General features: G+C 44.6%; 2 protein-coding genes across 2 annotated transcripts in view; both read left to right on the top strand.

Moving 5' to 3' along the window:
* carf (calcium responsive transcription factor) overlaps positions 1 to 1,010 on the top strand; it is a 40,205-nt gene extending 39,195 nt beyond the window's left edge. The window contains exon 16 of the mRNA XM_065019700.1: positions 154 to 1,010. Coding sequence (XP_064875772.1) covers positions 154 to 227 — 74 coding nt within the window. The 3' untranslated portion in view covers positions 228 to 1,010. The remainder of the gene's footprint in view (positions 1 to 153) is intronic.
* Positions 1,011 to 9,058: 8,048 nt separating this feature from the next.
* Positions 9,059 to 17,483, top strand: LOC115121171 (small ubiquitin-related modifier 1). The gene is made up of 5 exons (XM_029650206.2): positions 9,059 to 9,176; positions 13,016 to 13,090; positions 13,257 to 13,334; positions 15,240 to 15,311; positions 16,940 to 17,483. Exons 1-5 carry the CDS (start codon positions 9,165 to 9,167, stop codon positions 17,006 to 17,008), a joined length of 306 nt encoding a protein of 101 aa, XP_029506066.1. The 5' UTR covers positions 9,059 to 9,164; the 3' UTR covers positions 17,009 to 17,483.
* The last annotated feature ends 680 nt before the right edge of the window (positions 17,484 to 18,163 follow it).

Raw genomic sequence — 18,163 nt, 5'->3', positions numbered from 1 at the left:
ACCATGGTGACTGGGTACACTACAGATCACAGGCTGAGGGTCTCAGGAGTAGGTAACCATGGTGACTGGTACACTACAGATCACAGGCTTCTATTAAAACTAAGATATACTAACTTGTTTTTCTCTTCCTGTTTGCTGTGTTCTATTCCTCAGCTCTGAACAGTCCAGTTGAGGTCAAGGAGGAGGAGATGAGGACGGAGGAGGACACTGTCAACCCTGTAGATTGACACCAGGCCCTATAGGGGTTGTACTCCAGGTACCCCAGGGTTGTACTCCAGGGGTGTATCTCGTTCCTCACAGGGGTGTACTTCAGCCCTCACAGGGGTGTATCTCGTTCCTCACAGGGGTGTACTTCAGCCCTCACAGGGGTGTATCTCATTCCTCACAGGGGTGTATCTCATTCCTCACAGGGGTGTATCTCATTTCTCACAGGGGTGTATCTCATTCCTCACAGGGGTGTATCTCATTCCTCACAGGGGTGTATCTCATTCCTCACAGGGGTGTATCTCATTCCTCACAGGGGTGTATCTCATTCCTCACAGGGGTGTATCTCATTCCTCACAGGGGTGTATCTCATTCCTCACAGGGGTGTATCTCATTCCTCACAGGGATGTATCTCATTCCTCACAGGGATGTATCTCATTCCTCACAGGGGTGTATCCCATCTTTACCATATACTTACTGTAAGAGCGGTTGGTTTTACCTCAGGACGGTCATGTTTATTGATCACCTTTATTGTACAATTGACTGAAAGTGCAATTTATCCAGTGTTTTCTCCTTGTTATATGCTCTTTGATATCATCACGAGGAACTTGTTTGCTATCGCTTTAAAATCATGGAATCCAACGAATATTGTATAATTACACATAAAAAAATAAAAAAGTAAACTAGGAGAACCCTGGATGTATCAAGTCGATATCATGTGTATATATTAGTGCATAGGAAATGTCTTTTTAATAGATTAACCATATAGGAGAACCCTGGATGTATCAAGTCGATATCATGTGTATATATATTAGTCTTTTGCATAGAGAAATGTCATGTGTATATATTAGTGCATTTTAATAGATTAACCATATAGGAGAACCCTGGATGTATCAAGTCGATATCATGTGTATATATTAGTGCATAGGAAATGTCTTTTTAATAGATTAACCATATAGGAGAACCCTGGATGTATCAAGTCGATATCATGTGTATATATTAGTGCATAGGAAATGTCTTTTTAATAGATTAACCATATAGGAGAACCCTGGATGTATCAAGTCGATATCATGTGTATATATTAGTGCATAGGAAATGTCTTTTTAATAGATTAACCATATAGGAGAACCCTGGATGTATCAAGTCGATATCATGTGTATATATTAGTGCATAGGAAATGTCTTTTTAATAGATTAACCATATAGGAGAACCCTGGGATGATCATGTTCTTCAATAAAGGGTTATTTTATTTGTTTAAATTAATTAATTCCTTTAAGTTTATTTCTTAATTCAATTGTTTTAAGTGGTTTACGGACTATTCTATTCATTTGCCAATAAAGATCCATCCAATCTAGTGGGACTTTGCCACAACAAGCAAGATTCAATCAGAAGGAGTCAGATTTAGAATTTATTCCCATAAAATAAAAAAGGTCCAAATGGAACACTATTTTGGGTATATTCCGCAAGACTGAAAATCCACCACTTCGAGGTATTTGAACAGAACTCTTCTGCCATGGTGGATGAGTCTGGATCCTCCTCTTCTGTCACGGTGGATGAGTCTGGATCCTCCTCTTCTGTCACGGTGGATGAGTCTGGATCCTCCTCTTCTGTCGCGGTGGATGAGTCTGGATCCTCCTCTTCTGTCACAGTGGATGAGTCTGGATCTGCCTCTTCTGTCACAGTGGATGAGTCTGGATCCTCCTCTTCTGTCACAGTGGATGAGTCTGGATCCTCTTCTGTCACGGTGGATGAGTCTGGATCTGCCTCTTCTGTCACAGTGGATGAGTCTGGATCTGCCTCTTCTGTCACAGTGGATGAGTCTGGATCTGCCTCTTCTGTCACAGTGGATGAGTCTGGATCCTCCTCTTCTGTCACGGTGGATGAGTCTGGATCCTCTTCTGTCATGGTGGATGAGTCTGGATCCGCCTCTTCTGTCACAGTGGATGAGTCTGGATCCTCCTCTTCTGTCACGGTGGATGAGTCTGGATCCTCCTCTTCTGTCATGGTGGATGAGTCTGGATCCTCCTCTTCTGTCATGGTGGATGAGTCTGGATCCTCCTCTTCTATCAGGGTGGATGAGTCTGGATCCTCTTCTGTCACGGTGGATGAGTCTGGTTTCTCCTCTTCTGTCACGGTGGATGAGTCTGGATCCTCTTCTTCTGTCATGGTGGATGAGTCTCGATCCTCCTCTTCTGTCACGGTGGATGAGTCTGGATCCTCATCTTCTGTCAAGGTGGATGAGTCTGGATCCTCCTATTCTGTCAAGGTGGATGAGTCTGGATCCTCCTATTCTGTCATGGTGGATGAGTCTGGATCATCCTCTTCTGTCAAGGTGGATGAGTCTGGATCCTCCTATTCTGTCATGGTGGATGAGTCTGGATCCTCTTCTGTCAAGGTGGATGAGTCTGGATCCTCTTCTGTCACGGTGGATGAGTCTGGATCCTCTTCTTCTGTCACGGTGGATGAGTCTCGATCCTCCTCTTCTGTCACGGTGGATGAGTCTCGATCCTCCTCTTCTGTCACGGTGGATGAGTCTGGATCCTCATCTTCTGTCAAGGTGGATGAGTCTGGATCCTCTTCTGTCAAGGTGGATGAGTCTGGATCCTCCTATTCTGTCAAGGTGGATGAGTCTGGATCCTCCTATTCTGTCATGGTGGATGAGTCTGGATCATCCTCTTCTGTCAAGGTGGATGAGTCTGGATCCTCCTATTCTGTCATGGTGGATGAGTCTGGATCCTCCTCTTCTGTCAAGGTGGATGAGTCTGGATCCTCCTATTCTGTCATGGTGGATGAGTCTGGATCCTCCTCTTCTGTCAAGGTGGATGAGTCTGGATCCTCTTCTGTCAAGGTGGATGAGTCTGGATCCTCCTCTTCTGTCACGGTGGATGAGTCTGGATCTTTCTGGTTTCCCTTTCAACAGTCTGGATCTTTCCAGTTTCCCATCTAATAGAACACTGAGGGTTACCCATCTAATAGAACACTGAGGGTTACCTATCTAATAAAACACAGAGTTACCTATCTAATAGAACACAGAGTTACCTATCTAATAGAACACAGAGTTACCTATCTAATAGAACACAGAGTTACCTATCTAATAGAACACAGAGTTACCTATCTAATAGAACACAGAATTACCTATCTAATAGAACACAGGGTTACCTATCTAATAGAACACAGAGTTACCTATCTAATAGAACACAGAATTACCTATCTAATAGAACACAGGGTTACCTATCTAATAGAACACAGGGTTACCTATCTAATAGAACACTGAGGGTTACCTATCTAATAGAACACTGAGGGTTACTTATCTAATAGAACACAGGGTTACCTATCTAATAGAACACTGAGGGTTACCTATCTAATAGAACACTGAGGGTTACCTATCTAATAGAACACTGAGGGTTACCTATCTAATAGAACACTGAGGGTTACCTATCTAATAGAACACTGAGGGTTACCTATCTAATAGAACACTGAGGGTTACCTATCTAATAGAACACTGAGGGTTACCTATCTAATAGAACACTGAGGGTTACCTATCTAATAGAACACTGAGGGTTACCTATCTAATAGAACACTGAGGGTTACCTATCTAATAGAACACTGAGGGTTACCTATCTAATAGAACACTGAGGGTTACCTATCTAATAGAACACTGAGGGTTACCTATCTAATAGAACACTGAGGGTTACCTATCTAATAGAACACTGAGGGTTACCTATCTAATAGAACACTGAGGGTTACCTATCTAATAGAACACTGAGGGTTACCTATCTAATAGAACACAGAGTTACCTATCTAATAGAACACTGAGGGTTACCTATCTAAAAGAACACTGAGGATATATATATATATATATATTATAGGTGTCGTGGCGAGAATCCGTCTCCTCACCACGTGCTCTCACCACTGGTGTCCCCCAGGGCTCTGTTCTAGGCCCTCTCCTATTCTCGCTATACACCAAGTCACTTGGCTCTGTCATAACCTCACATGGTCTCTCCTATCATTGCTATGCAGACGACACACAATTAATCTTCTCCTTTCCCCCTTCTGACGACCAGGTGGCGAATCGCATCTCTGCATGTCTGGCAGACATATCAGTGTGGATGACGGATCATCACCTCAAGCTGAACCTCGGCAAGACGGAGCTGCTCTTCCTCCCGGGGAAGGACTGCCCGTTCCATGATCTCGCCATCACGGTTGACAACTCCATTGTGTCCTCGTCCCAGAGCGCTAAGAACCTTGGCGTGATCCTGGACAACACCCTGTCGTTCTCAAATAACATCAAGGCGGTGGCCCGTTCCTGTAGGTTCATGCTCTACAACATCCGCAGAGTACGACCCTGCCTCACACAGGAAGCGGCGCAGGTCCTAATCCAGGCACTTGTCATCTCCCGTCTGGATTACTGCAACTCGCTGTTGGCTGGGCTCCCTGCCTGTGCCATTAAACCCCTACAACTCATCCAGAACGCCGCAGCCCGTCTGGTGTTCAACCTTCCCAAGTTCTCTCACGTCACCCCGCTCCTCCGCTCTCTCCACTGGCTTCCAGTTGAAGCTCGCATCCGCTACAAGACCATGGTGCTTGCCTACGGAGCTGTGAGGGGAACGGCACCTCACTACCTCCAGGCTCTGATCAGGCCCTACACCCAAACAAGGGCACTGCGTTCATCCACCTCTGGCCTGCTCGCCTCCCTACCACTGAGGAAGTACAGTTCCCGCTCAGCCCAGTCAAAACTGTTCGCTGCTCTGGCCCCCCAATGGTGGAACAAACTCCCTCACGACGCCAGGACAGCGGAGTCAATCACCACCTTCCGGAGACACCTGAAACCCCACCTCTTTAAGGAATACCTAGGATAGGATAAAGTAATCCTTCTCCCCCCCCCCTTAAAAGACCTAGATGCACTATTGTAAAGTGGCTGTTCCACTGGATGTCATAAGGTGAAAGCACCAATTTGTAAGTCGCTCTGGATAAGAGCGTCTGCTAAATGACTTAAATGTAATGTAATACCAGCTCTGTCAGGAGGAATGGGCCAAAATTCACCCAACTTATTGTAGGAAGCTTGTGGAAGTCTACCTGAAATGTTTGACCCAAGTTAAACCATTTAAAGCCAATGCTACCAAATACTAAATGAGTGTATGGGAATGTGATGAAATAAATAAAAGTTGAAATAAATCTTTCTCTCTACTATTATTCTGACATTTCACATTCTTAAAATAAAGTGGTGATCCTAACTGACCTAAGACAGGGAATTTTTACTAGGATTAAATGTCAGGAATTGTGGAAAAACTTTGAATTGTGGAGTTTAAATGTATTTGGCTATGGTGTATGTAAACTTCCAACTTCAACTGTATCTATTAGAACACAGAGTGTTTTCGTTAATGGAATCCTCTTTCATGCAAATTCAGTTGAGTGTGGTTTACCGCAGGGCAGCCGGCTAGGGCCATTACAGTTTCCTGTTTTTACAAATGACCATCCACTGCCCTTGAATAAAGCCTGCGTGTCTATGTACGTTGATGACTCAACAGTATTCACCTCGACTACGACAGTAAAATAACCATCAGCCTTAACATAGAGCTCCAGTCAGTTTTAGAATGGGTAACTAGAACAGTATTCACCTCTACGACAGTAAAATAACCATCAGCCTTAACATAGAGCTCCAGTCAGTTTTAGAATGGGTAACTAGAACAGTATTCACCTCTACGACAGTAAAATAACCAACAGCCTTAACATAGAGCTCCAGTCAGTTTTAGAATGGGTAACTAGAACAGTATTCACCTCTACGACAGTAAAATAACCATCAGCCTTAACATAGAGCTCCAGTCAGTTTTAGAATGGGTAACTAGAACAGTATTCACCTCTACGACAGTAAAATAACCAACAGCCTTAACATAGAGCTCCAGTCAGTTTTAGAATGGGTAACTAGCAACAGTATTCACCTCTACGACAGTAAAATAACCAACAGCCTTAACATAGAGCTCCAGTCAGTTTTAGAATGGGTAACTAGAACAGTATTCACCTCTACGACAGTAAAATAACCATCAGCCTTAACATAGAGCTCCAGTCAGTTTTAGAATGGGTAACTAGAACAGTATTCACCTCTACGACAGTAAAATAACCAACAGCCTTAACATAGAGCTCCAGTCAGTTTTAGAATGGGTAACTAGAACAGTATTCACCTCTACGACAGTAAAATAACCAACAGCCTTAACATAGAGCTCCAGTCAGTTTTAGAATGGGTAACTAGAACAGTATTCACCTCTACGACAGTAAAATAACCATCAGCCTTAACATAGAGCTTCAGTCAGTTTTAGAATGGGTAACTAGAACAGTATTCACCTCTACGACAGTAAAATAACCATCAGCCTTAACATAGAGCTCCAGTCAGTTTTAGAATGGGTAACTAGCAACAGTATTCACCTCTACGACAGTAAAATAACCAACAGCCTTAACATAGAGCTCCAGTCAGTTTTAGAATGGGTAACTAGAACAGTATTCACCTCTACGACAGTAAAATAACCATCAGCCTTAACATAGAGCTCCAGTCAGTTTTAGAATGGGTAACTAGAACAGTATTCACCTCTACGACAGTAAAATAACCAACAGCCTTAACATAGAGCTCCAGTCAGTTTTAGAATGGGTAACTAGAACAGTATTCACCTCTACGACAGTAAAATAACCAACAGCCTTAACATAGAGCTCCAGTCAGTTTTAGAATGGGTAACTAGAACAGTATTCACCTCTACGACAGTAAAATAACCATCAGCCTTAACATAGAGCTTCAGTCAGTTTTAGAATGGGTAACTAGAACAGTATTCACCTCTACGACAGTAAAATAACCATCAGCCTTAACATAGAGCTCCAGTCAGTTTTAGAATGGGTAACTAGAACAGTATTCACCTCTACGACAGTAAAATAACCATCAGCCTTAACATAGAGCTCCAGTCAGTTTTAGAATGGGTAACTAGAACAGTATTCACCTCTACGACAGTAAAATAACCATCAGCCTTAACATAGAGCTCCAGTCAGTTTTAGAATGGGTAACTAGAACAGTATTCACCTCTACGACAGTAAAATAACCATCAGCCTTAACATAGAGCTCCAGTCAGTTTTAGAATGGGTAACTAGAACAGTATTCACCTCTACGACAGTAAAATAACCATCAGCCTTAACATAGAGCTCCAGTCAGTTTTAGAATGGGTAACTAGAACAGTATTCACCTCTACGACAGTAAAATAACCATCAGCCTTAACATAGAGCTCCAGTCAGTTTTAGAATGGGTAACTAGAACAGTATTCACCTCTACGACAGTAAAATAACCATCAGCCTTAACATAGAGCTCCAGTCAGTTTTAGAATGGGTAACTAGAACAGTATTCACCTCTACGACAGTAAAATAACCATCAGCCTTAACATAGAGCTCCAGTCAGTTTTAGAATGGGTAACTAGAACAGTATTCACCTCTACGACAGTAAAATAACCAACAGCCTTAACATAGAGCTCCAGTCAGTTTTAGAATGGGTAACTAGAACAGTATTCACCTCTACGACAGTAAAATAACCATCAGCCTTAACATAGAGCTCCAGTCAGTTTTAGAATGGGTAACTAGAACAGTATTCACCTCTACGACAGTAAAATAACCATCAGCCTTAACATAGAGCTCCAGTCAGTTTTAGAATGGGTAACTAGAACAGACTGATGATAAATATCTCAAAAACTTAAATCATCATTTTTGGAACAAATCACTCGCTCGACGCTGAACTATCATTGAATAATGTGGCTATTGAGCAAGTGGAGAAGTAAACTGCTAGGTGTAACCCTAGATAGCAAGCTGTCATGGTCAAAACATATATACTCAATGGTTGCTAAAATGGGAAGAGGTTTGTCCATGATAGAGCTTTGCTTTGCCTTCTTGACATCTCAGTCGACCAGACAGGTCCTACAGGCCCTAGTTTGGTCGCACCTGGCATACTGCTGCCTGGCTGTGTTATGTGCGACGAAGAAGGACACTGTAGGTAAACTGCAGTTGGTCCAGAACAGAGCAGCACGTACTGCATTTAGATGTACACAGAGGGTGAATATCAATGACATTCATGTCAATCTCTCCTGGCTCAAGGTTGAGGAGAGATGAACTGCATCACTATTGGTCTGGTGTTGGGAGGTACCGAACTGTCTGTTGAAGCAGTTGGCACACAGTTCAGACACTCATCAGTACAAAACAAGACATGCAACCAGAGGTCTCTTCACAGTCCCCAGGTACAGAGCAGTGGCAGTGTTAAAGAGGTATTAGGTTCTTGCATTTGAGCTCCTACAGTTTGTGGCTCTCCTTTTCTATTTCAAGTGTTCTGAAAACACCTCGGCTAAACAGGTGTGTGTTTCTTTCACGTACAGAGGAGCCATTGGAGTCAACATGGGCCAGCATCCCTGTAGAAGGCTTTTACAGACAAGTTCACTAACAGAAATATATCTAAATCAGGGAAAAACATGTCTGTTAAAGGTCGTTTAGCCTTCTCTGACTGTAGACTACAGGGCATTTTTTATATTAGCGGTTTAGGGTGGGGTGTAAGCCTCAGATTTTCACTTTATCACATAGACTATAGTCGGAAGGTTACTGATAAGTTATTAGCTATTGTGGTCGATTGCGGGTGAACAAACAGCTGACCTGAGCACCACTACAAGGCGTGTGTCTATTTAGCCTTTCCCCATCAGGACTGACTGACTGAACTGAATCCGTTCATCTCCACTCGACTCTCGCAGCGCGACAAAACGTCTTCAATTTGGACACCAGGCGTGTACGTAATATCCTCTTCCGGGAGATCCTCCTCTTCCTGACGTCGTCGCGTAGCTACCGTTCTGGTAGGCGGAAGGGGGGGGGTTATTTGAAGAAAAGCGAAGAGATTGTTGTCAACAACACGGGTTTCTACACTGCCCTGGCTAATTTTACAACAAAAAAATAACAAGATGTCAGATACAGTAAGTGTTAATAACTATTAACCTATACCAGTTATCAACCAAACAGTACATTTACAACACGAGTGAGTCACAAAACTTATAGCAGTTCGCACAGACCGCTAACAATGTTTAACCACCATGGTAGCTGTCGTGTTAGCAGCTAACGTTAGCGTCAGACAAACACATTGCTGCTAGTTCGATAGGAGCTAGATAACTTTTAACTAGGTAGTTAAAGCGGTGGGCTCATTATCGTTTTTGTGATTTTAGCTAGTTAGCCAAGTTAGTTTTCAACTAGATGACGTAAATACCCAACTTAGTTATATGTTTCGGCTGAAGTGAAGAGTTTTGAGAGGGGACAGCAGGTCCATTGTTAGTAATGCATATCGTTGCATCACCATGTTTCCATCCAACCCTTTTATGCGAGAGTAAAGTGCATGTCGGATACAAATGTCATGACGGGCCTGATGGAAACTAATTATTTTTTTCATGGTAAACTTTCCAAATGTCGACAAAACAAAATATGTTAGAAAAGATTAGATAATTAATTTGACTGATAAAAAAAAGAATAATGTGCTAAATTTAGGTGGAAACGCTTTTATGCGCAAATATTCACACAACCTAAATTAACTTTGTGTGGATTGGAAAGCGTGTAGTTTATTAGGCTACAGATTAAATAAATTATGATGAACTTCAAGGGGTGGTGAAAGTCCAAGGTGATGAGTTTGCTTCTTTCCAATAAATATTGAGGGTCTTATTCTGGTGACTTGATCATCAATGCTTGGCTGCCATTTAAAAAAAAAAAAGAAGTAAAATAATAATATTGCTCTATTGTCCATAATCTCATAATGTAGGCAATACATGTGTCCTCCCCTAGCCAACAGCATGCAGATACTTAAACAATAAGGCACGGGAGGGTGTGGTATATGGCCAATATACCACGGCTAAGGGCTGTTCTTAGGCCTGCAACCTGCCATGATATATCAGACCTGGTAAATGGTCTGATATTTAACTAGGCAAGTCAGTTAAGAACACATTCTCATTTACAATGAAGGCCTACCGATACCATGGCTTTCAGCCAATTAGCATTCAGGGCTCGAACAACCCAGTTTCTAAAGTACTTTATACCATGGCATTGTTGAATACTCATATCTGATTGGCTTGAAGGGCATTCGAGAGTGTACAGGTAGAGGGGGTGTGGTATAGGGCCAAAATACCATGCCTAGCTAAAGGCTGTTCTTAAGCACAATGTGCCTGGACACAGCCCTTAGCTGCGGTATATTGGCCATATACCACAACCGCCCAGAGATGCCTTATTGCTATTATAAACTGGTTACAAACTTAATTATAACAAAAAAACATTTTTGGGTCAAATCTGTGGTATATGGTCTGATATGGCCCTAGTTTTGTTGCACCTGGGCTACTGTTCAGTCGTGTGGTCAGGTGCCTTAAAGAGGGATGTAAGACAATTGCAATTGTCTCAGAACAGGGAAGCACAGATGGCCCTTGGATGTACACAGAGAGCTAATATTAATAATATGCATGTCGATCTCTCCTGGCTCAAAGTGGAGGAGAGATTGACTTCATCACTACTTATATTTATGAGAGGTATTGACATGTTGAATGCACCGAGCTGTCTGCTTAAACTACTGGCGCACACCTCGGACACCCATACATACACCACAAGACATGCCACCAGAGGTCTCTTCACAGTCCCCAAGTCCAGAACAGACTGTGGGAGGCGCACAGTACTACATAGAGACATGACTACATGGAACTCTATTCCACAGTACTACATAGAGCCATGACTACATGGAACTCTATTCCACAGTACCACATGGAGCCATGACTACATGGAACTCTACTCCACAGTACTACATAGAGCATTGACTACATGGAACTCTATTCAACAGTACTACATAGAGCCATGACTACATGGAACTCTATTCCACAGTACTACATAGAGCCATGACTACATGGAACTCTATTCCACAGTAGTACATAGAGCCATGACTACATGGAACTCTATTCCACAGTACTACATAGAGCCATGACTACATGGAACTCTATTCCACAGTACTACATAGAGCCATGGCTACATGGAACTCTATTCCACAGTACTACATAGAGCCATGACTACATGGAACTCTATTCCACAGTACTACATAGAGCTTTGACTACATGGAACTCTATTCCACAGTACTACATAGAGCCATGACTACATAGAACTCTATTCCACAGTACTACATAGAGCCATGACTACATGGAACTCTATTCCACAGTACTACATAGAGCCATGACTACATGGAACTCTATTCCACACTACTACATAGAGCCATGACTACATGGAACTCTATTCCACAGTACTACATAGAGCCATGACTACATGGAACTCTATTCCACACTACTACATAGAGCCATGACTACATGGAACTCTATTCCACAGTACTACATAGAGCCATGACTACATGGAACTCTATTCCACAGTACTACATAGAGCCATGACTACATGGAACTCTATTCCACAGTACTACATAGAGCCATGACTACATGGAACTCTATTCCACAGTACCACATAGAGCCACATAGAGCCATGACTACATGGAACTCTATTCCACAGTACTACATAGAGCCATGACTACATGGAACTCTATTCCACAGTACTACATAGAGCCATGACTATATGGAACTCTATTCCACAGTACTACATAGAGACATGACTACATGGAACTCTATTCCACAGTACTACATAGAGCCATGACTACATGGAACTCTATTCCACAGTACTACATAGAGCCATGACTACATGGAACTCTATTCCACAGTACTACATAGAGCCATGACTACATGGAACTCTATTCCACAGTAGTACATAGAGCCATGACTACATGGAACTCTATTCCACAGTACTACATAGAACCATGACTACATGGAACTCTATTCCACATCAAGTAATTCATGCCAACAGTCAAATTAGATTGAGAAAACAGATAAAAACACACCTCATGGAACAGCGGGGACTGTGAAGCAACACAAACCTAGACACAGACAAACACACGATAACATACTGACTACACACACATGTACACATGGATTTTGTGTTATAGATATGTGGTAGTAGAGTAGAGGCCTGAGGGCTTAACACTTAATATATTTTGAAATCTGTTATGAATGTATTGTAATGTTTTTAAGATGTGTAACTGAAAGATGACTTGTTGCTAATGGAATAATAAATACAAATATGTGTCGGCTGTCAGGCATTCAGGGCTCCAACCACCTAGTTTATAATTCCCTTTATAAACTGGGTGGTTCTATCCCTGAATGAGGATTGGTTGACAGCTGTGTTAAATGAGATCGTATACCATGGGTATGACAAAACATTTATTTTTTATGTTTTTAGGGGGAGGGGCTTGGGGTGTGTGTGTGTGTGGGGCAGGGGAGGGGCTTGTGTGTATAAATGAGATCGTATACCATGGGTATGACAAAACATTTATTTTTTATGTTTTTAGGGGGAGGGGCTTGGGGTGTGTGGGTGGGGCAGGGGAGGGGCTTGTGTGTATAAATGGAAAGGTGCACGGAAGGAGTGAAGGAGACCAGACCAAAAAGACTAATTAGCTAGCTATGTTATCTGTAATTCCCTTCCCCATAACGCTCCTTTGCCCAGAGATCGATAATGTTATCAAACTGTCAACAACATACTGTGATGACGTTTCCTATAAAAGGAAAGAGCTCACAACTTATTTGAGGATTTATGACCTGGTCCGTTATAGAAACAAAAGCCATTGGGCGATAACGTCTGCCGACCAAACAGTAACTGTTGGGTTAAAATACAAATCCCAGCTTCATGTCCTTTTCTCTTGAAGGACACCAAGCCTTCAGGTCAGGATGGAGGAGACCAAAAGGATGGAGAGTACATCAAACTGAAAGTGATCGGTCAGGTAAGAAGAAGTTTGGAGAAGGAGAATTATGGTGAAAAGTAGCTCTGTGACTTTACACAGCTAGGATGGTTTATCACAGTCAATTATTTATCCCATTTTTTATATCAGTTGACCTACAATTTGAAACGTTTTAACTTGGAATCTATTCATTCTTTTCCAACCTCAGGACAACAGTGAAATTCACTTCAAAGTGAAAATGACGACCCATCTGAAGAAGCTGAAGGAATCTTATAGCCAGAGACAGGTAACAATCGCATCTCATTCGCATCTCATTCGCATCTCATTCGCAACGTCACTTGAGGTTTTCTGGCCGTTCTTAGTGAGCAACTAGTTTTTGTGTTTGAGTCTCAAATGGCACCCTATTCCCTATGTAGTGCACTACTTTTGACCAGGGCCCATAGGGATACTATTAGGGAATAGGGAGCCATTTGGCATCTAGTATAAAGTAGTGCACTCTATAGGGAATATGTGTGCCCCTTACCCAACGCTGTGTGCCCCTTACCCAACGCTGTGTGCCCCTTACCCAACGCTGTGTGCCCCTTACCCAGCGCTGTGTGCCCCTTACCCAACGCTGTGTGCCCCTTACCCAACGCTGTGTGCCCTTACCCAACGCTGTGTGCCCCTTACCCAACGCTGTGTGCCCCTTACGCTGTGTGCCCCTTGCCCAACGCTGTGTGCCCCTTACCCAACGCTGTGTGCCCCTTACCCAACGCTGTGTGTTCCTTACCCAACGCTGTGTGTCCCTTACCCAACGCTGTGTGCCCCTTACCCAACGCTGTGTGCCCCTTACCCAACGCTACCCAACGCTGTGCCCCTTACCCAACGCTGTGTGCCCCTTACCCAACGCTGTGTGCCCCTTACCCAACGCTGTGTGCCCCTTACCCAACGCTGTGTGCCCCTTACCCAACGCTGTGTGCCCCTTACCCAACGCTGTGTGCCCCTTACCCAACGCTGTGTGCCCTTACCCAACGCTGTGTGCCCTTACCCAACGCTGTGTGCCCCTTACCCAACGCTGTGTGCCCCTTACCCAACGCTGTGCCCCTTACCCAACGCTGTGTGCCCCTTACCCAACGCTGTGTGCCCCTTACCCAACGCTGTGTGCCCCTTACCCAACGCTGTGTGCCCCTTACCCAACGCTGTGTGCCCCTTACCCAACGCTGTGTGTTCCTTACCCAACGCTGTGTGTTCCTTACCCAACGCTGTGTGTCCCTTACCCAACGCTGTGTGTCCCTTACCCAACGCTGTGTGTCCCTTACCCAACGCTGTGTGTCCCTTACCCAACGCTGTGTGTCCCTTACCCAACGCTGTGTGTCCCTTACCCAACGCTGTGTCCCTTACCCAACGCTGTGTCCCTTACCCAACGCTGTGTGCCCTTACCCAACGCTGTGTGCCCCTTTACCCAACGCTGTGTGCTACCCAACGCTGTGTGCCCCTTACCCAACGCTGTGTGCCCCTTACCCAACGCTGTGTGCCCCTTACCCAACGCTGTGTGCCCCTTACCCAACGCTGTGTGCCCCTTACCCAACGCTGTGTGTTCCTTACCCAACGCTGTGTGCCCCTTACCCAGCGCTGTGTGCCCCTTACCCAGCGCTGTGTGCCCCTTACCCAACGCTGTGTGCCCCTTACCCAACGCTGTGTGCTCCTTACCCAACGCTGTGTGCTCCTTACCCAACGCTGTGTGCTCCTTACCCAACGCTGTGTGCTCCTTACCCAACGCTGTGTGCTCCTTACCCAACGCTGTGTGTTCCTTACCCAACGCTGTGTGCCCCTTACCCAACGCTGTGTGCCCCTTACCCAACGCTGTGTGCCCCTTACCCAACGCTGTGTGCCCCTTACCCAACGCTGTGTGCCCCTTACCCAACGCTGTGTGCCCCTTACCCAACGCTGTGTGCCCCTTACCCAACGCTGTGTGCCCCTTACCCAACGCTGTGTGCCCCTTACCCAACGCTGTGTGCTCCTTACCCAACGCTGTGTGTTCCTTACCCAACGCTCCTTACCCAACGCTGTGTGCCCCTTACCCAAAGCTGTGTGCCCCTTACCCAAAGCTGTGTGCCCCTTACCCAACGCTGTGTGCCCCTTACCCAAAGCTGTGTGCTCTTTACCCAAAGCTGTGTTTTCACTCAGCGTTTCTTTCCTCCTCTCTCTGTAGGGTGTTCATATGAGTACCTTACGGTTTCTATTTGAGGGACAAAGAATCTCAGACAACCACACTCCAAAAGAGGTAGCTATGCTTCCTGTTATTCCTGTTCTGTCTGACCCATAACCACGTCGTTCTGTCTGACCCATAACCACGTCGTTCTGTCTGACCCGTAACCACGTCGTTCTGTCTGACCCGTAACCACATCGTTCTGTCTGACCCGTAACCACGTCGTTCTGTCTGACCCGTAACCACGTCGTTCTGTCTGACCCGTAACCACATCGTTCTGTCTGACCCATAACCACGTCATTCTGTCTGACCCATAACCACGTCGTTCTGTCTGACCCGTAACCACGTCGTTCTGTCTGACCCATAACCACGTCGTTCTGTCTGACCCGTAACCACTTCGTTCTGTCTGACCCGTAACCACGTCGTTCTGTCTGACCCGTAACCACATCGTTCTGTCTGACCCGTAACCACTTCGTTCTGTCTGACCCGTAACCACGTCGTTCTGTCTGACCCGTAACCACGTCGTTCTGTCTGACCCATAACCACGTCGTTCTGTCTGAACCATAGCCACGTCATTCTGTCTGACCCATAACCACTTCGTTCTGTCTGACCCATAACCACGTCATTTAGCCTCTTCCTGGTTGGGTTCTGTCTGACCCATAACCACGTCGTTCTGTCTGACCCATAACCACGTCATTTAGCCTGTTCCTGGTTGGGTTCTGTTTGACCCATAGCCACATCATTTAGCCTCTTCCTGGTTGGGTTCTGTTGTTCTGTCTGACCCATAACCACCGTCGTTCTGTCTGACCCATAACCACGTCATTCTGTCTGACCCATAACCACGTCATTCTGTCTGACCCATAGCCACATCATTTAGCCTCTTCCTGGTTGGGTTCTGTTGTTCTGTCTGACCCATAACCACCGTCGTTCTGTCTGACCCATAACCACGTCATTCTGTCTGACCCATAGCCACGTCGTTCTGTCTGACCCGTAACCACGTCGTTCTGTCTGACCCATAGCCACGTCGTTCTGTCTGACCCATAACCACGTCATTCTGTCTGACCCATAACCACGTCGTTCTATCTGACCCATAACCACGTCGTTCTGTCTGACCCATAGCCACATCATTTAGCCTCTTCTTGGTTGGGTTCTGTTGTGTTCTGTCTGATCCATATCCTTGCAGGGCCTTGTGGTGTTCTGTCTGACCCATAGCGTCGTCATTTAGCCTCTTCATGGTTGGGTTCTGTTGTTCTGTTTGACCCATAGCCACGTCATTTAGCCTCTTCATGGTTGGGTTCTGTTGTTCTGTTTGACCCATAGCCACGTCATTTAGCCTCTTCATGGTTGGGTTCTGTTGTGTTCTGTCTGATCCATATCCTTGCAGGGCCTTGTGGTTTGGGTATCAAGCCTCCTCTGGTTTAAAGGAAAGATTCACCCATTATAAATGTTATGTTGTTCATCTCTAAGTGATGTTCTTTCGAATCCCCGGGTGATTTCATGTTTTCTTGGTGTAACTGAGCCGTTCCAGCAGGCAGAAATTCAGCCGGGGGGGGTGAAAATTGCACCATATGAGCCCAATACTGATTATATTCCATCCATTAATTGGTATTGAGAGCAATCACATAATTGGGCAAAAGATCAGAACTGTAAACACAGCTATTGCGTCTCCATCTAAACATCTCTGTCCTCCCTCTCTCTTGTAGCTGGGGATGGAAGACGAGGACGTCATCGAGGTCTATCAGGAACAGACCGGAGGACTTCGGAATAATTAGTCTTCCTGGGTTTTAACTTTTTTGTTGTTGCTGATGATAATATTGTATTTTATATTTGTACAAAATGACTGAGTGGTTTGTTTGGCTTTGTGTTCCTCTGGGTGGTAGAGATCTCTGCCAGAGAGGAGAGAATAATCGTCTGATACATCTCCTGTTCTCTTATCGTCACCTGGTCTGTTTGTGCTGTTTTGAAAACTCCTATGAAGGCGTGACTGTAGGAGCTGGCAAGACGGCACAAACAGTCTGAATGCATTTCAGAGTAGGAGTGCTGATCGGAAGATGCTTTTCAACCGTTCGCTGCCTGCACCCGCACGCCTGACCAGCATCACCACCCTGAATGGTTCCGACCTTGAATATGTGGACATCTATAAGTACCTAGGTGTCTGGTTAGACTGTAAACTCTCCTTCCAGACTCATATCAAACATCTACAATCAAAAATCAAGTCAAGAGTCAGGATAAAGTAATCCCTCTCAACCCCCCTTATAAGATTTAGATGCACTACTGTTCCACTGGATGTCATAAGGTGAATGCACCAATTTGTAAGTCGCTCTGGATAAGAGCGTCTGCTAAATGACTTAAATGTAAATGTAAATCAGTTTTGGGTATTTAAAAAAAAAAAAAAAAATGTAACCAGGCAAGCCAGTTAAGAACAAATTATTATTTCGAACGAGGGCATACCAGGAAACGGTGCCTTGTTCTACCTTGTTAGCTCGGGCGGGGATTCGATCCAGTAACCTTTCGGTTACTGGCCCAACACTCTAACCACTAGGCTACCCTGCCGCCCCATTGACCACATGGACAAAGATCAGCATTTTACATTTTACATTTAAGTCATTTAGCAGACGCTCTTATCCAGAGCGACTTACTAGACCTGTGTACCTCTAGACCTGTGTGCCCTAGACCTGTGTACCCTAGACCTGTGTGCCCTAGACCTGTGTGCCCTAGACCTGTGTGCCCTAGACATTTACATTTAAGTCATTTAGTAGACGCTCTTATCCAGAGCGACTTACAAATTGGTGCGTTCACCTTATGACATCCAGTGGAGCAGCCACTTTACAATAGTGCATCTAAATCTTTTAAGGGGGGGTGAGAAGGATTACTTTATCCTATCCTAGGTATTCCTTAAAGAGGTGTGGTTTCAGGTGTCAGCACTC

Source organism: Oncorhynchus nerka, linkage group LG1, assembly GCF_034236695.1.
Source record: "Oncorhynchus nerka isolate Pitt River linkage group LG1, Oner_Uvic_2.0, whole genome shotgun sequence".
Classification (NCBI taxonomy): domain Eukaryota; kingdom Metazoa; phylum Chordata; class Actinopteri; order Salmoniformes; family Salmonidae; genus Oncorhynchus; species Oncorhynchus nerka.
This window is presented reverse-complemented; position numbering and strand designations above follow the sequence as displayed.